Source organism: Pelobates fuscus, chromosome 2, assembly GCF_036172605.1.
Source record: "Pelobates fuscus isolate aPelFus1 chromosome 2, aPelFus1.pri, whole genome shotgun sequence".
Lineage (NCBI taxonomy): Eukaryota > Metazoa > Chordata > Amphibia > Anura > Pelobatidae > Pelobates > Pelobates fuscus.
The window spans coordinates 182,261,005-182,281,320 of NC_086318.1; the positions used below are offsets into that span (position 1 = coordinate 182,261,005).

Here is a 20,316-nt window from a genome sequence, read left to right on the forward strand (position 1 = left end):
GAGTACACGCTGAAGGCCTGACACCCGCTTGAAGGACACTGACTGCTATTAGCTTACAGTGAAAAACTGTTTTTCTTTTTAAAGGCACGCTATTGTCACACCAGATATGAGTGGCAAAGCTGGCAGAGGTTGGCAGAGTACACGCTGAAGGCCTGACACACCAGCTTGAAGGACACTGACTGCTATTAGCTTACAGTGAAAAACATTTTTTCTTTTTAAAGGCATGCTATTGTCACACCAGATATGAGTGGCAAAGTGGACTGGCAGAGGTTGGCAGAGTACACTCTGAAGGCCTGACACACCAGCTTGAAGGACACTGACTGCTATTAGCTTACAGTGAAAAACTTTTTTTCTTTTAAAAGACACGCTATTGTCACACCAGATATGAGTGGCAAAGTGCACTTGCAGAGGTTGGCAGAGTACACGCTGAAGGCCTGACACCCAGACGCTTGCAGACAACTAACTGCTATTCAATCTATTACAGTGGAAAAACTTTTTTTCCTTTTAAAAGCACGCTATTGTCACACCTGATATGAGTGGCAAAGTGGACTGGCAGAGGTTGGCAGAGTACACGCTGAAGGTCTGACACCCGCTTTAAGGACACTGACTGCTATTAGCTTACAGTGAAAAACATTTCTTCTTTTTAAAGGCACGCTATTGTCACACCAGATATGAGTGGCAAAGTGGACTGGCAGAGGTTTGCACAGTACACGCTGAAGGCCTGACACACCAGCTTGAAAGACATTTACTGCTATTAGCTTACAGTGAAAAACTTTTGTTTCTTTTTAAAGGCAGGCTATAGTCACACCAGATATGAGTGGCAAAGTGCACTTGCAGAGGTTGGCAGAGTACACGCTGAAGGTCTGACACCCAGACGCTTGCAGACAACTAACTGCTATTCAATCTATTACAGTGAAAAACATTTTTTGTTTTTAAATGCAAGCTTAAGCTATTGTGACACCAGATATGAGTGGTGGTACAGGGCAAGTGGGCACAGTATCCACTGTGAGCCTGACACAGAAGCTGGCAGGCAGGCAGGCAACTGCAATTACATTACACAGAAAAAAAAAAAAAGCAGACTGATGTTCTAGCCCTAAAAAGGGCTTTTTGCGGTGCTGTCCTTACAGCAGAGATTAGATGAGTCCTTCAGGACTGTAGTGGACACTCAATACTCTAGCCTAGCTATCAATTTCCCTATCAAATGAGCAGCAGCTACACTTTCCCTCCTCTATCTAAGAATGCAGCTTCAGAATGAATCTAAAATGGATGCTGTCCAGGAGGTGGGAGGGTCTGGAAGGGAGGGTCTGCAGCTAATTTGCAGGAATGTGTCTGCTGACCGTGAGGTTCAAGAATAGTTCCTGGTGAACATAGCTTGTTCGCGTTCGCCACGGCGCGCGAACATATGCGATGTTTGGTCCGCCCCCTATTCGTCATCATTGAGTAAACTTTAACCCTGTACCTCACAGTCAGCAGACACATTCCAGCCAATCAGCAGCAGACCCTCCCTCCCAGATCCTCCCACCTCCTGGAACGCATCCATTTTAGATTCATTCGGAAGCTGCATTCTTAGTGAGAGGAGGGACAGTGTAGCTGCTGCTGATTTAATAGGGAAATCAATAGCTAGGCTAGTGTATTAAGTGTCCACTACAGTCTTGAAGGACTCATCTGATCTCTTCTGTAAGGACAGCACCACTAAAAACCCTTTTTAGGGCTAGAACATCAGTCTGCTATTTTTTTCCTGTGTAATCTAATTGCAGTTGCCTGCCTGCCAGCTTGTGTGTCAGGCTCTCAGCGTATACTGTGCTCACTTGCCCAGTGCCACCACTCATATCTGCTGTCACAATAGTTTGCATTTAAAAAAAACAAAAAAACTTTTTTGACTGTAATATAATAGCAGTCAGTTTCCTTCACACGTGTGCGTTTCAGGGCCTGCCAGGGCACAGTGTCACACCAGTGCAACTCATATCTGGTGTAACAGTAGTGTACATTTAAAAAAAATAATACAATTTTGACTGTAATAGATTGAATAGCAGTTAGTTTTCTGCAAGCGTGTGTGTCAGGCCTACAGCGTCTACTCTGCCAACTTCTTGTGCCACTTGTGCCACTCATATCTGTTGTCACAGTAGCTTGCACGCATAGTACCACTACTTGAAAAAAAATGACAGGCAGAGGCAGGCCACCCCGCAGGGGCCGTGGTGGTCGTGGTGCTGTGATTCCCTTTGGCCCTAGAATAATGGCCAGTGTTCAGAGGCCACGTACCCTGAACTCGAAAGTTCTGAGGACATAGTTGACTGGCTTCCGCTTGGAACCTTGACGCACCATCCTCCTCCAGCTTAACTTCGGGCACCTCTCAAGTTACCACTCGCCCGCCTGCCGCCACCACCATCACTAGCACTACAGCTGCTTCACTTGATCTGTCAAAGGAGCTATTTACACATCAGTTGGAAGAAATGAGTGATGCGCAACCATTATTGCCAGAGGATGTAGATAACAGGGATATGCCCCACCTCCTCTACTCCTCCTACTCCATCCTCTTCCATAACCTCCTCGGCTGAGTCCTCTTCTGCTGCTGCATCTTGCTCCACATCAACGGCACCCCCCCAGCTCCCCAGGTACTATTCCACATCCCGGATACGGCAGTGTCACGCCGTCTTGGGGTTGACTTGCCTGAAAGCAGAGAGTCACACTGGACCAGCACTCCTGTCCGGCCTGAACGCACAGGTGGATCAGTGGCTGACTCCGCACCAACTGGAGATCGGCAAAGTGGTTTGTGACAATGGAAGAAATTTGTTGGCGGCATTGCATTTTGGCAAGTTGACACATGTGCCGTGCATGGCACATGTGTGTAATCTGATCGTACAACGCTTTGTGCATGAGTACCCAGGCTTACAGGATGTCCTGAAGCAGGCCAGGAGGGTGTGTGGCCATTTCAGGCGTTCCTACACGGCCATGGCGCACTTTGCAGATATCCAGCGGCGAAACAACATGCCAGTGAGGCGCTTGATTTGCGACAGCCCGACACGTTGGAATTCAACACTCCTAATGTTCGACCGCCTGCTCCAACAAGAAAAATCCGTTAACGACTATTTGTATGGTGCTAGGACAGCCTCTGCGGAGCTGGGATTTTATTTGCCACGTTACTGGACGCTCATGCGCAATGCCTGTAGGCTCATGCGTCCTTTTGAGGAGGTGACAAACCTAGTCAGTTGCACCGAAGGCACCATCAGCGACATTATACCATTTGTTTTCTTCCTGGAGCGTGCCCTGCGAAGAGTGCTCACATGCGGAGCTTTTTAAGTCCTATGCATCGCCACAGCCCTTCGGGGTCCACCCTCAGAGAACGACTCGACCGACAGGTAGCAGACTACCTCGCCTTAACTGCAGATATCGACACTCTGAGGAGCGATGAACCCCTTGACTACTGGGTGTGTAGGCTTGACCTGTGGCCTGAGCTATCCCAATTTGCGATAGAACCTCTGGCCTGCCCCGCTTCAAGTGTCCTGTCAGAAAGGACCTTCAGTGCAGCAGGAGGTATTGTCACTGAGAAGAGAAGTCGCCTAGGTCAAAAAAGTCTAGATTACCTCACCTTTATTAAGATGAATGAGGGATGGATCCCGAAGGGACTGACATTTGGGCGATACATTCGACTAAAAAAGGCCTGATGAGGGGGAGGTAACAGGGATTAAACTGCTAAGAATAGCACTACTTAACACACCACTCCCATCTGGTGGCACGCGCAATGCCCCAAATTTGAAGTAGGAGAACCGACCAAGAATCTTTTTCCATCTCCCGGTTCCTAAAATTGATGCCATATACACTTCCCCTGATAGGGGACGTAACAGGGATTAAACTGATAGGAATAGTACTACTTAACACACCTTACAATAATGCAGAGAGAGGCAATGCAGAGAGAGGAGTCTGAAGAAGAGGAGTCAGAGGAGGAAAGTGGCTTTAAGGAGGTGGAAGACCAAACACAGCAGGCGTCCCATGGGGCTTGTTGTCCCCTTTCGGGGACCCTTGGTGTTGTACGTGGCTGGGTGGAGGAAGAGACCTTCAATGACATCAGTGAGGACAAGGAACAGGACATGACTAGCTTGGTATCCAACCTTGTGCAAATGGGGAGTTTGCGGTTGTGCAAATTGACTGTTTGCGGTTGTTTGCGGTGCGTTAAACGGGGAGTCTGGTCTGTCACTGTGAAGCGGGCATAACCCTTACACTACCTGGTCGATACAACATCATACCTGATGTTTTAAAGCATGTTATTCCAAACAATTTAGGAATGTTAGGTGATGTATGCCCTTTATGGATTAAAACCAGACTCTGCATCAACTATGTAATTTTCCATGGGAGTTTTGCCATGGATCCCCCTCCGGCATGCCACAGTCCAGGTATTAGTCCCCTTGAAACAACTTTTCCATCACTATTATGGCCAGAAAGAGTCCCTGTGGGTTTTAAAATTTGCCTGCCTATTGAAGTCTATGGCGGTTCACCCGGTTCGCCCGTTCGCGAACATTTGCGGAAATTCGCGTTCGCCGTTCGCGAACTGAAAATGTTATGTTCGCGACATCTCTACGATAGGAGCAGTCACAGCGAGTCACTGTTCCTTTATAATGCTGCATGCAGAAGCATAACTAGATACCAACAGGCCCCAGTGTGAAAATTGCCCTGTCTAATTCCCCTATTCTCTCCATGTGTTTCATATCTCATTTCCCCTGCAAGTCTCTGCATGTGTCTCATTCCCCCCAAGTGCCTCATCCCTCCCCACCAAGCCCCTCAATGTGTCTCATTCCATACTCCAAGCAAACCCCATCCACGTCTCATATCCCCCAAGCCGCTGTGTGTGTCACATTCTATCCTCCCAACCCCTTCATGTGTCCCATTCTCTATCCCCCTAGCCCCTTCGTGTGTTTCTCCCCCCTCCCTTCCTTTATCTGCTCACTGCTGCGGTGCCACTGATCAGACAGGAAGCACTCTTAATGAGCACTTCCTGTAAGACTTCTCAGCCACACTACACGCAGCGCAGTAGGGGAGCAGCACAACCCATAGCTCCCCTCCTGCCGGTCACCCTGTTGCTGGTGTGGCAGTGCACCAGCCCTGAAGGTATGCAGGTGACCCATGGTTGCAGGGCTTGCAGTGGTGGCCAGGCCCCCTGGAGTGATGGGCCTGCGACCATGGTAGTTATGCCACTGTCCAAGCCCCTCCATGTGTCTTATTCAGCCTTTCTACCTCTCAGCCTCTTAATGTGTCTTATTCTACCCTCTAGCTTCTCCATGTGTCTTATTCCTCCATTCTAACCTCCATACCTTCCACCAATCCCTCCAGTGCCTCCATGTATCTTATTCCACTATTCTACCCCACACCCCCTTAATGAGTCTAATTCCTCCATTCCACCCCCACCTACTCCATGTGTCTTATTGCCCCATTCTCCCATTCCACACAGCCCCACAAGCCCCTCCTTATGCCGTATTCTCCCATTCAAACCACCAGCCCTGCCATGTCTCTTATTCTCCCATTCTATACCCCAGCCCCTCCTTGTGTCTTATTCCCCCCTTCTCCAAAGCCTCCCACTCCTGTATGTGTCCTATTACCCCTAGTCACTTCATATATCACATACCCCACTTTCCCAACACTGCAGCCCCTCCATGTACCCTATTCCCACATTCTGCCATCCCGCCAGACCTTCCATGTGTCTTATTCCAGATTCTCCCAGCTCCTACATGTGTCCTATTACCAGCTGTGGTACCAGCCTCTCCATATATCACAAACCCCACTTTCCCAACACTGCATCTTATTCCCCCATTCTCCCATTCCCCCAGCCCCTTATTACCATGTGTCTTATTTCCCCATCCTACCACAAGCTCCTCATTGTATCTTATTACCCCATTCTCCCAGGCCCTCCATGTGTCTTATTCCCCCCATTCCCCTGATGTGTCTTATTCACCTTTCCTCCTAGTGCCCCCATGTTTTATACCTCCATTATCCCATCACGCCAGCCTCACCATATTCACTGATTCCCCCAGGCCCTCCTTGTGTCTTATTACCACATTCTCCCAATCCCTTAGCACCTCCATGTATTTTATTCCCCCATTCTCCCATCTCTCCCAGCCCCTCCATGTATTTTATTCCCCCATTCTCCCATCTCCCCCAGCCCCTCACTGTGTCTTATTCCACCATTCTGCTCCCAGTCTCTTAATATACATCATTCCTCCATTCTACCCCCCAGCCCCTCCCTGTGTCTTATTCCCCCATTCCCTTAGCACCTCCATTTGTGTTATTTCCCCATTCTACCCCCAGCTCATACTTGTATCTTTTTGCCACATTCTCCCAACACCCTAGCCCCTCCATGTGTCTTATCCCCCCATTCTTATTAGCCCCTCTATGTGTCTTATTCCCCCATCACCACAGCCCCTCCATGTGTCTTATTCACACTTGTCCCATCCCTCCAGCTCCTTCATGTGTCTTATTCCCCCATTCTCCCATCCCCCAAAGCCCTCCATGTGTTAGAATGCAGAGTGTAACAGATTGACGGGCACCCCGACTGGGTACCTCCGTTGAAGGATGCTCCTAGCGCTTCCTGAGGACTCCAAGCACTCCAGCAGACACCATAACCACCATAGACTCCTCCAGAGAGCAAAACCGGAACCAGCATTTACAAGAGCTTAGCAGTGATTTAGCAAGGGAATAAGTCAAGCATAGCAATCCCTTGTAGCAGATTCCCCCAATGAGAGACGGCACTCCTAATTGAGGGTGAAGAAAAACTCAGGTTTAATGACACACACTCTGCTTTTATGCAATTCTCCCCTGCAAGGGAGATGCCCACATACAATTATCCATTACCCAATCACACAATGGTTACATCCCACAGATTCCCTCCCCTTAGCCTGAGAGATAACCGAATTATACGTACAGTTTAAACATACTATTTACCCAACTTTCATAACTCTAAAACCATATATCCAATATTAATAAGTTACATATTATTAATCAGCACATTCCAAATACAAACATACCCCAAAATCATTTGAATCCGTTCAGCCTGTGGAAGTAGAAAATACATATTACCAGGTTCAATAAAAGCGTTTTAATTGACCATTACAATACACAGAGATATCTCATGGAGATTGGCAAGAAGCAATCTAACATCATATTACAATTTCTCATATTTTATACATATGACCCGGAACCGGCCTTTCGTTTAGCTTGAATCAGAACTCCAAATATGGTCTTATTTCCTATTGGCTAAATTCTAGCATAACTGACAAATTTAAGGTTCACAAGTTTAAAGGGACACTCCAGGCACCCAGACCACTTCGGCTCATTGGAGTGGTCTGGGTGCCAACTCCCACTACCCTTAACCCTGCAAGTGTAATTATTGCAGTTTTTTTTTAAACTGCAATAATTACCTTGCAGGGTTAAGTCCTCCCCTAGTGGCTGTCTATTAGACAGCCACTAGAGGACACTTCCTGCTTCATAGCACAGGTTTTCTGTGCTAGAGCGTCGCTGGACGTCCTCACGCTGTGTGAGGACCTCCAGCGTCGCTCTATTCCCCATAGGGAAGCATTGAAATTCATTTTCAATGCTTTCCTATGGGGTGCGCTAATGCGCATGCGCGGCATTGCCGCGCATGCGCATTAGGTATCCTCGGCCGGCCGGCGAGATCAGTCTCGCCCACCGGCCGACGTAACCAGAAGGAGGAGCGGCGGGGGAGGAGGAAGCAGCGACGTGGGACCTGTCGCTGCCCCTGGTAAGTGACTGAAGGGGTTTTCACCCCTTCAGCAACTGGGGATTGGGGGGTGGGAGGGAGAGGGACCCTCCAGTGCCAGGAAAACGGATCGTTTTCCTGGCACTGGAATTTCCCTTTAAGCATCCCATGATCTTTTTAACAGATGACTTGACCACTGTCATGCGTCTTACTTCCCTAAAATATCGCTTGTCTATGATAAAAGTTAACACATATAAGCCTGACTTCCTCTTTTACAACTTAAGCACACATTTCACCCCTCCCCCCCCCCCCCCCCCCCCCCCCTGGCAACATCTGACAGGACACATTTTCAAAATAACTTTTCCTTTTACAATCCAAAAAACAGTCCAGACATCCATAAATGAATCTGTAGAAATATTCTTCTTTTGATTATACTTTAAGATGATGGATAAACAGCAAAATGGCTGACAGCATGTCAGTAGCAGGTTATATATGTTCACAGTCCTCCCTTTGGTGCTAGGACTTTCACCACAAAAAGCTCCGTGCAACACTTCCATGTTTAGCGAAGGTCATTCAGTGAGCTAGTGATTTTAAACAGCACTTGCAGGACTTTCCAAATAGATGCGCACACGATCAATATCTTCACGAGAAAGCATGTCTGTATTCCAAGTCGGTATGAGTTGTGACCGGATAGGAGACATTTCAACATAGTCATTAGAAATTGTGCCAGGGGTAGATGAAGGTGAACAGCTCTTGAAGATTAATCGGCATGAACACTTCAGGACATTCACTGCAACATATATAAACACAAGCATCAATACTACTAAAATAACTCCAATGAAAATACGTTTTCCCATTGTTCCCAACCAATTAGTTAAACCAAAACTCCAGTCAAAACCCCAATTTAAACCTCCCGAAGAAGTATCGTGAACTTCTCTAAATGTAATTTGTACTTCATGCAATTTATCTACATCTGTATGAATCTGACCAGTGACATTATCTATCTTTAAACAACATCTTGTTTTTATTAGTGCACAAACGCCACCTTTGGAGGCCAACAAGTAATCTAGGGCGAACCTATTTTGCATAATCATAGCTGAAGCTTGTTCCTGTTCGGCGTACAATTTTTCAATGGCATCTCCTGTATTATTAAAGGCTTCATCTAGTATATCTGCTAACAAGTTTAATTTGTACATTAATTCAATAACCCACATGTAGGTACAAAACCTGCAAATAGCCTATCTCCTTCACCAGATTTTACAGTTCTTTCGGTTTTATCTTTTTTGGAACTAATAACTTTTCTTTTATTCCTTATCCTTCCTTCAGGCAAATTTTCATGAAGGGTTAACGCTGGGATAATATTACCTAGATAACAAGTTCCCACCCAATTGCATGGACGTCTTTTTAGCGCCCAACTACCACATAAATAGTATACCCCAAATGGAAGATGAATATCAATAACACGAGAATCTGAGCAGTCAAAAATAGGCTGATTAATATAGGGCAGTAACATAAAAAGATTGGAAGTTAAAGTTTGAGTATTAAAGTAGGCCCATCTCAAAATAGTGACATTTAAATGTTCATTCTGATCATAATTATTATCCATGATTTCTAACTCAGAAGTCAAATTTACCCATACATGATTAGTAATCACCGGGATTCTATCCTTGATGGGACACTTTGTTAAAAATATCTTCTAATAAGGGTTTCCAACAAAAAGCTTTCAATCTACCAGTACAAGGGGCAGAATTAGTTTCAGACCAACATAGATTATAAAGGACATTGTTTTCAAAAAATATAATAGCATTGCTTATAGGCTTAACAATCTTGTCAGGACTTTTCTGATCCCTGTTAGAAATTACTACTGCTCCGCTAGTAATAGGATATGTTAAATGAACCTTAGCAGGTTCCTCAGATTTCGATACTTCATTCTGAATAAACCCAACAAACCCCGTTTTATTTGCTCTTACTCTCTCATAAAGAGATTCCATAGACCATGGCACCCCCACAAAAGGATCACCATAGTTCATGGAATGCGGAGCAAACCCACAAACCCAACAATGATTACTTTTGTTTGGCAATTTATACAATTCAGTAGCTGTTTTAAAAAAAATGATTATCTATCTCCCATGAAGAAAAATCACTTGGGTTCTCGGCCCAAACTACACGTGTATTAAAGAAAAAAGGAGCTAACTTAGTGTAGAGGATGAAAAATTTACAAAATGTCATAATAATAATCATTAAGGACAACATGAGTTTAACCAGTTCGAGATTCATGAGGAAAAACAGTAGAGTTGACTTTGATTTAGAAAGATACTCCCCTTAAAAAGTACCCCTTTTTATAAGGGAAAACGGCTTCCTTAGTCCTATATTCTTCTTCCAGTGAAAAAATCTTTTTCAGCGCTTGTCAGTTTACAATGAGAAACGTGGATCCAAGATTTAACTTCTGCGACTTTAACAGCTGAATTAGTGGTTAATAACACTTGACAAGGTCTTTTCCACCTTGGTTGCAACGCGTGCTTTCGTGAATGATCTTTTATCATAACATAATCTCCAGGAGTGATGGCATGCAAAGGTTGGTATTCACAGCTTTTACCTGCAAATAGAGAGACTAATCGTTTTGTTAGCTACATGCAATATGACATTACTAAATCATCATTTATCTCATGAGAATTACATTTTATAGGTACCCCTCCTGTGAACATTGGTCTTCCCATTAAAATTTCATGAGGGGATAACCCTGCTTTCAAACTGGAGAGAATCTCATAGACATTAAGGCAAGAGGAAGTGCATTAAGCCACTTTAACTTTCTCTGCTGCAATTTTTCCAATTTTGTTTTTCAATGTTCCATTGACCCTTTCTACTGCTCCTGCTGACTGAGGATGATGAGAGCAATGTAAATGATAAGGGATTTGCAAGATTTTTGCTATCTGTTGCACTACTTTTCCTGTGAAATGTGTTTCCTGATCTGAGTAAATGTGCTGACTGAGGTAATCCATACCTGGGTATAAATTCTTGTAACAATTTCTTAGACACTGTAGACATATCGGCATGGCAACAAGGATAAGCCTCGATCCAACCTGAAAATGTATCTAATATTACTAGCACATACCAATACTGCATTACCTTTGGTAATTCAATGAAATCCATCTGTAAATTTACAAATGGGCTCCATGGACAGGGAGGATGATTTAGCTGCTTAATCTTAGGTCTCTGACCTGCATTGTATTGTAAACAAATAACACATGAAGAACACACCTGTGCCAATACAGATTCTAGGCCCAGCCTTGACCATTAAACAAATTAAACAACAATAATGGCAATACTGGTCTCCCATTAAATCTACATTCTGCCCACCAAAATCACTTACTTCTTCTTCCCTCAGTATCACATACAATTCATTTACTTTCAAATGTACCATAGGTTCTGGACCTTGGGTCACAGGTACACTAACAATACATATTCAGACCCCAATCTTCCTCTATATCTAGTCTTTCTTTTTCTTCTAATTGCTTTCTTGCCCCCTTTACCTCCTTGCAATCTCTTGCTATATGACCATATCCATCACAATTGAAACATTTGATACATTTTCTTACATTATTCTGTGGGGGTCTTGGCTGCTGTGCATAATATATAACAGGCATTTGTTCAGCTTGTAGCATTATGTGCTCAGCTTTTGCATTTTCCTTAATTTGAATAGCTTGCCAAATTTCTGATGTTGCACTTAATACTTCATTAAGTGATTTATCACGCCATCCCAGTAAGGATAGCATCAATTGTTTTTTTTTTTTACTTTAGCATCCAAACCATTTACTACGGTATTCACTATGAACGGCTTAATTGTTTCAACCGTGATATCTTCAAAACCTCCAAAAACCTTAATTGCTTCCGCATATTCATGGGGGCATATTCATGGGGGTTTTCTCCTTTCTTTTGCACTATGCTATGCATTTTGGTCCAGTCAATAGGCTGGGTAAAAATAGTTTTTACTTTAATGCTGAGGAATGCATACCAATTCTTAAGGACGACTTCACTCCTCTCATCAAGGCAATTTTCCCATATGTGTGCAACTGCCTGTCCCCTCACCCTTGCAGGCGTGAGAAAGGGGACTCATTATATCCTGCCACCCATTTAGTATGTTCTGTAGGGGTTAATACTGTCTCCATTAACTCATTAAGATCTTATGTTGTGGGGAAATAGCTGGCACACATTTTTTTTTTAAATGTTTTACAAACCCATTTGGATCTTTAGAGGGGGCAGGAAATGATACCTGTAAAGATGCTATGTCTTGTGGGCTCCAAGGTTGCCAAATCCTCCTTGGTCTCCCATCATTATCCATCTGTCCCACTTCTCTAATAGGTAAAATCATAGCCTCACTCCCATCACTCTCAGGCAACACATTGCTACATCCTGATAAACCTGTAGTTACCACAGCATGATTAACAAATCTTTTAGGCAGTCTAATATCCCTCTCAGGTCTACCACCTCGATGCAGCATGGCCGGGGCACCAGCTAAATTTTGGGGTACAAGCTGTGGTGCATCAACCATCTGCTGAGGGGGGTGACCCAAAGAGGGATTCATAATCTCATGATTAATCAAAAAATCCTCATCATTATAAGGCGGAGGATTTTTAACATTTCTTTTTAAATTGTCCAGTGAGGGAAATAAACAGGCAATACCAGTACCCTCTCTTTTACATGCCCCTCCTGTTGCACCTGACTGGGGGGGACCATTCTTGCTTTTTCTTTTCAATTTCCTCATGCCATAACATACATGCAGACCATTCCAGTTTTGAAAGACTTTTTCCATTTAACAACATTGTTCTTAAACTTAACAACACCCAAGGGTCTAATGACCCCACCACTGGCCATGGATTTATATTATTCTTAGTTAACTTTGCCCATTTCTTTGAATACATAATACTTGAAGGGCCATATTTCTGTTTCATTAAATAAACTGGGGAATCACTGGGTATACTATCCCCATGATCAAGCTGCTTGCCATGATTCAACCCCATTTCTGTTACTTGTACTTTGAAAAACCACTCACTGTATCACCTTTTGAGAGATCGAAAAGTCACAATTTTCAGTCTGTATACTGACTGACAACTGGAGTTTACACAAAAATCCCTTCTCAAATGATGTTACAGTTTATCAAAATTTAAACCATATACACACAGTTATACAATTTTAACACAATACACCTTACTCAAATGCTATATTGAACTTATGAGTTTAACCCCTTAAGGACACATCACATGTGTGACATGTCATGATTCCCTTTTAATCCAGAAGTTTGGTCCTTAAGGGGTTAAACAATTATTACAAGATAGAAAACAGAGAAAGGTTGCGCCAATGATAAAAATATATATAACCAGTAAAAGACTGTACAACAATAAAAATAATAAAAAAAAAGTTCCAATGTGTGTCGAAGATCAAATGGTTTTTAGTCTCTAATTCCGCTGTGGGGGTGGCTTCTCTAGTTGTTATGGTTCACACCGTCTTGTAATATGGAAGACACAAGAAAAGAGGACCAATCGTGCGGAGTGTATTACAGTAAAACGTAGTAGTATTAGATCTTAAGTATTACACTCACATTTAGATGAGCTATAGCCAGCTCTGGGTTTGTAGGCATACAGCGGAATAATCCCCGCTTACAGGATTTGTTGATGCTTGTTGATGCTTGTCCTTCAGGGGTTTGGTCCAACTTGCAGGAGAAGAAGATAAAAACAGCAGATAGTGCTCTCTGATGGTATTTTAAGTGATGAATAAAATAAGATAGAATATACTCACAAAAGGAGTGCAGGTCTCACTGCACTTTTTGGATAGCGTTAGTGGTATAATCCCCACTTCAGGATATATAGTATAAAAATGCCAGGAAAGATAATAAAAATTATAGTTGTGTATAAAAAAATGATAATGGTGCATATATCTAACCAAAAAGTCATTTATTATTTAAAACACAATATAAAATAACCATAACGCGTTTAATTATTACAAGATAACTTAATTTTACCTTGCTACGTTTAGACTGGGTGAAATTAAGACAATAAAACAAAATAATTTAATCTCACTTTGCTAAGTTTAGACTTGGGAGATAAGACGACAAGACAACTTAACTTCACCTTGCTACGTTTAGACTGGGTGAAATTAAGACACTAAAACAAAATAATCTAATCTCGCTTTGCTACGTTTAGACTTGGGAGATTAGATTCACGTGGCTAACCTCAACATTTAGCCACAATCACATGACAGGGATACATCATATCAAAGAGACTCTCACCGACAGAGCTACGTTTATACTTCTGAAGGCCCACCAAACCCCTATTGGGTCTGCGAAGTTTAGTCACTTAAGTCTTCCTAGGGGACTACCTGTCAGTGCTACCATTGATTCTAGAATCACTCAGACATAGACATTAATACTGCAGTATATTTTACAACATAGACATAAATAGTAACGTTACAAATGGTCAATAAAAGGCTAAGAAATCAGGTCACACAGACTAGTATTTACCTGCACCGTTCTTTGTTTCATGGACACTCAAAAATTACACTAATGCCATGTTTTATAAATGGTATGGCTTACCTTTCATATGACCGGTCTGTTTGAGTGCCCACGAAATGGTTGGCAGGTGGAGGTGTTCCGCTGGCGTCTGTGGTATTCTGATCCCGGACAAAGAGCCCCCAACTGTGGAAGTAGAAAATAAATATTACCAGGTTCAATAAAAGCGTTTTAACTGACCATTACAATACACAGAGATATCTCATGGAGATTGGCAAGAAGCAATCTAACATCATATTACAATTCCTCATATTTTATACATATGACCCGGAACCGGCCTTTCTTTTAGCTTGAATCAGAACTCCAAATATGGTCTTATTTCCTATTGGCTAAATTCTAGCATAACTGACAAATTTAAGGTTCCCAAGTTTAAGCATCCCATGATCTTTTTAACAGATGACTTGACCACTGTCATGCGTCTTACTTCCCTAAAATATCGCTTGTCTATGATAAAAGTTAACACATATAAGCCTGACTTCCTGACTCCCCCCCCGGCAACATCTGACAGGACACATTTTCAAAATAACTTTTCCTTTTACAATCCAAAAAACAGTCCAGACATCCATAAATGAATCTGTAGAAATATTCTTCTTTTGATTATACTTTAAGATGATGGATAAACAGCAAAATGGCTGACAGCATGTCAGTAGCAGGTTATATATGTTCACAAGCCGTTCGGGAGATAGGTATAAGTCCTTTATGACCGACCGCAAGCACATTTTCATGCCCAAAACAGTTCCATGGATTTGGGCTGTGCGGTCGGTCTATTTTACAACGAGAAAATGACTAAGTCCCATTCGAACGAGCGTTCGAATCTTCGAACGGGACTTAGTCTCCAGCCGCGGTGTCGAAGAAGGTATGGGTCAGCAGTGTTCGCGCAATTGGGTAGCCGCACACAGTTCCATAGATTTGGCTGCACACACCGCTGACCGCATTTGAATAAGTTAAAATGGCCGCCGCCACGTGTTCGTTTGTCGAATGGCGGCCACTTCGACAACGTCGGCACTTCGACGACTTCAGCACTTCGACTGCATTCGAACCCTGCTCCAAAGTATTTAAAGGGCCAGGAACAGCATACAAAAATCCATTATGCCCAACTCCAGTTCTTAAAGGGTTAATATACCCCAGGGCCATAGTCGCAGGGCAGGAGGCTAGCAACCAGGCTTCTCCAGTGCAGACTGGCAAGGTTGGTTCCGCCACATTTCTCCCCTTTACCATCCAGACTAACAGGGTATCTGGCCTCCTGTCGGTCAGTGCCTTGGTTAGTCCAGCAACCCACCCACAGAACACAATCAGCAGTACAGCCCACCCACAATAAAGAGTTACTACACCTGGGGTAGGGGGTAGCTTGTCCATGTCCAGGAACTCCACCTCGGCTCTGGGTTACTGGCGCTCCGGATCGGTGGGTTGCTGAGTGGGCAGAGACCAGCGGTACTCTGCCCTGCTGCCAGAGCTACCATGGGAATAGCCTGGTTGAAGCCCAGTTCAGGAAATGTCGTAGTAGGCTCCTCACTCTGGACTCGGTACTGCTGCTGGAGGGCACCACAGGCTGTCTCCCCTTTGGATGAACATCCCTGCTGCCGGGGGCAGGACCGACTGTCCCTAGCCCCCGTGAGGCATGTGCATAGACCACGGTCCTATCTGCATGGGTGTGGCGCTTATCATCTCCCCTTGGTGGGCTAGGCTGCCGCTGGGGAGAGGGGGTAACGAGTTCATCTCCCTTACCCACTTTCTGCCGCTGGGGAGAAGGCATGACAAGCTCCTCTCCCGGTTAAGGGGGGGACCGACTGTCTCCCCTTTCAATATTTCGTCCTGCTGCTGGGGGCCGAGACCGCCTGCCTCAGCTGCCCCATCTGGGAGAATAGGATCTCCCCTGTGTAAACTAAGCGGCCGCTGGGGAGGGGTGTTCACCGATTCCTCTCTCTGAAACACTTTCAGCCGCTGGGAGGAAGGACGGCACCTACCGCTCCCTGCTATACACACTGCGCTGGGGAGGAAGGATGGCACCTACCGCTCCCTGCTATACACACTGCCGCTGGGGAGGAAGGACGACACCTTCAGCTCCCTGGGATACACACTGCCGCTGGGGAGGAAGGACGACACCTTAAGCTCCCTGGGATACACACTGCTGCTGGGGAGGAAGGACGACACCTTCAGCTCCCTGGGATACACACTGCCGCTGTGGAGAAGGGACGACACCTTCAGCTCCCTGTAACGCACTCTGCCGCTGGGGAGGAAGGACGACTCCTTCAGCTCCCTGGGATACACACTGCCACTGGGGAGGAAGGACGACACCTTCAGCTCCCTGGAACTCACACTGCCGCTGGGGAGGAAGGACGGCACCTTTGACTCCCTGGGACTCACACTGCCGCTGGGGAGGAAGGACGGCACCTTCGGCTCCCTGGAACTCACACTGCCGCTGGGCAGAGAGACCAATTGGCCACAGCCCCAATCTCCGCAATCGGCACTCACATTCCCATGCCGCTCGATTCTCCGCATCCAACTTGCGCAGGGTTGCCAGAACCGTCTCCGTCGAAGGATTCAGGCCATATCTGGTTAACTGCCTCATGACCTCGTCCCTGTAAGCGTCGCCCTCAAAGCGATAGGTCATGTTTGCTGTGAACAGGGGCGCTGTATGAATACTAGCGTTGCCCTCAAATTGTAATTCCAAATGTTACCGGTGCCTCTGCACTGCTTCTCCTCGCACTAGGACGCCATCCCACCGCTTGCCACCAATGTAACGGATCGACGGGCACCCCGACTGGGTACCTCCGTTGATGGATGCTCCTAGCACTTCCTGACGCCTCCAAGCACTGCAGCAGACACCACAACCACCGAACCGGAGAAGCATATGAATGCTCTTAAGCATATGAATGCTGTAAACCGCTGAACAGGAACAGCATACAAAAATCCAGTGTGCCCAACTCCAGTACTTAAAGGGTTAATCTACCCCAGGGCCATAGTCGCAGGGCAGGAGGCTAGCAACCAGGCTTCTCCAGTGCACAGTGGCGAGGTTGGTTCCGCCACAAAGAGCCTAAAACAATAAAAAAAAAAATACAACTAATAGTGTACATTGTAAACTGAATGTAATGATTGTTAATGGTTGCACTCATAGATTGTAGAGCCATACCAGGCTCTGTATACATAGACCACCCAATTCATACCAGGCTCTGTATACTGCGCCCAGGGGTGTCTAAAAAAGATATGGATACCACTAGCAGATAACTTCAGAATCCAATAGAGTATCAGGAACACCAGGATCAAATGAAGAAAAAATTATTGGACAAATACAAATTAAAACAATAATCCTATGAACATAGGTGAAAATAAAATCAAATAAATATCCTTGCAGAGTTCAGACGCGGTTCGACTGTTGTAGTCTTTCTCAAGACTCTGTTTGGTCCTATGTGTTCCCTGTAAAAGTATCTAGCTGATTAGCTTCTCAATTCGCTGCATCTGGGCTACCGGCGATCGGTATGGCACCTGACGTCACTTCCGGTCTTCGGAATTCATCATTACTTCCGGTTTTCATATTCTGCATTATTAAATATGCTGCTTGGTATAGTGTCTGTAAAATCGCTATTTTAGTTATGGGCAAGCTGCCCAAAGTGCAAATGATTGATGTGGAAGGAAGGAAGGTAGTAAATCATATATAACAACATAGACCACCCAATTCATATATGTGGTAGGTCTAACATCCATTAATTATATAGGAGGAGCTTATATGTACACAAATAATATCCATTTTGCATGGATAAAAGCCAGATTCTTGTTGAAAGTGATTGGCGGAGTGCTCTTCTTTAACATTATTTTTCACTAAAATCCTACTTACATTTTTGGCTTCTCTGTAGACTATTTTTGGTTTAGTTTTAATTATATTTCTCAAATCTGTATCAGTTGTGAAGATGTGCCAATGTTTATTGATAATGGACTTTACTTGATTAGCTTCTTCATTGAAATCCAAAATGAGTAATGGTTCATCTTCCTTTTTTATTCTAAAAGTGAATTCCTAGGGATTTGCCTAATCTTTTTAATATGTTGGTCTAATTGAAATGGATTGTAGTAAGCTTGATACAAAGTTTTTAGCTTGTTGAGCCTGGAGGTCATACTGATCCATATCACTACAATTGCACAACATTGCACAACCATGGGTCATAATGACAACTGGTGGTGTCAATATAACTATTGACGTCCACGGGTTTAAAGGAGGTCCTAGTGTGGATTATATAATTATCAATATATATCTCCAGGTCCAAAAACTGAACATGGGATTGGCTAATCTGACTAGGTAAAACTATCCCTCTTTGGTTACTATTGAAGAAATCCAGAAATAGTGTAAGAGTGTCAGAGTCCCCTTTCCAAATGAAAAAAAATATTTATATATCTGCAATAGAGGACCAAGTTTGCACCCCATCAGTCTGCTGGTGCAGAGGCTCTGCCATTGAATTGTCAATAACAAGCCCATTCATAAGTATAATCTTATGCATGCACTATAAGGGTGTTGTTTACCTTGTGCTCTTTCTGTCACATTGTGTGAACTTTTGGTACAAGTTTATTATTACGTCTTTTCTTTCTTGTTTATGGCTTGCTTGGTGTCTATAGTTTTTTTTTTTTTTTTCGATGCCATTATGAAGTTCTCTTTTTTTTCTTTTTTATTATTATTCTTTTTTTTAAATTACACATATTTTGTGCTTAGAAGGTCTTAGAAATTGTATTAGGCAGTCATGCTACAATTTCGTTTTTTCCTCTAAATATGTTTAGGGTTTAATGTGATTCGCCTTTGGTCGATACAGCATGTTTTACATCTTGTGTTATTTTTAAATAAATCAATGTTTCACTTTAAATGTTTTTAATACTTGTTATAATTTTTTACATTAAAATTAAGAAGAAAAAATAAATAAGTAAGTAAACTTTTTGTTTTTAATTTGTAGACTGAGTCAGGATCAGCCAATTTCAGTTTCACTCATGAAGAAATAAGAAGTGTGTATTGGTATTGGTATTATGGAATATGCCTAAATGCCTTGGTGACAGATACGCTAACAGGTCAGTAATATAAAAAAAAAAAAAAAAATGTATGGCGTGACATAAAATTCTCTTTGATGATTGCATTGAATTGGACACTTAAACAAACACGTAAAGCATAGTTGAATGCAAATTGCAACTAATGAAATGAAGAACAAATTACTTGTTGGACCAAATTATGTCCATTAATTCATTCATTCATTTAGTTGCAAAAGGGGAGCATCCAGCTACATCCTTGTAATTTGATTATTTTGAAATAGAAGAAAAATAGAGTAGAGCTCTCCACCCCTTCTTAAATTCCTCCTTGCCCTCCCTCACCTAATGCTGCAGGTGAGGGAGAAAAGATAACATTTATTTTAATGAGCCTTTTAGAAAACTGTCTCCGGTAATACAGCTTTGTATATAGAGTAGATCCCATCCAGGAGTATAAGGTCCTCACAATGGAAATTAGATGCAGGGCGCCAGCTCTTAACTTTAAAACATATATTTATTGCGCAAAAGAGTAAAAACTTACATACAAAGTGCCTCTAATTCACAGTTCCATCAGTCCAGATATAGCACAACATGTGCCATGCACATGAGGAAGACGTTTATTTAAGCATTGAAACATGTTGTGCTATCTCTGGACTGATGGAACTGTGAATTAGAGGCACTTTGTATGTAAGCTTTTAATCTTTTGTGCAATAAATTTATTTATTTTAAAGTTAAGAGCTGGTGCCCTTCGTCCATCTCCATTGTGAGGACCTCATACTCCTGGATGAGATTTACTCTATATATAAAGCTTTATTACTTGAGCCAATTTTTTAACAGGCTCATTAAAATAAACGAGCTGTGTGTTCCTTTTATATTAGGTATATATATATATATATATATATATATATATATATACTTACATAAATACATACATACACACACTCACACACACTATTATATACAATGGGTAGAGAGTTCTGGGACCACTGTTTTATACTTGTACACTGTTTTATGCTTGTACATTTCTGCGCCGGACACTACTTTTTATTGTTTGATT

The 20,316-nt window shown here is 43.4% G+C and overlaps 1 protein-coding gene across 1 annotated transcript in view; it reads left to right on the forward strand.

The window, feature by feature from the left end:
• The window catches only part of LOC134586246 (CD109 antigen-like), a 322,921-nt gene that overhangs the window by 144,700 nt on the left and 157,905 nt on the right, over positions 1-20,316 (forward strand). Inside the window, exon 9 of the mRNA XM_063441739.1 lies at positions 19,196-19,307. Within this exon, the coding sequence (XP_063297809.1) occupies positions 19,196-19,307 (112 nt within the window). The remainder of the gene's footprint in view (positions 1-19,195; positions 19,308-20,316) is intronic.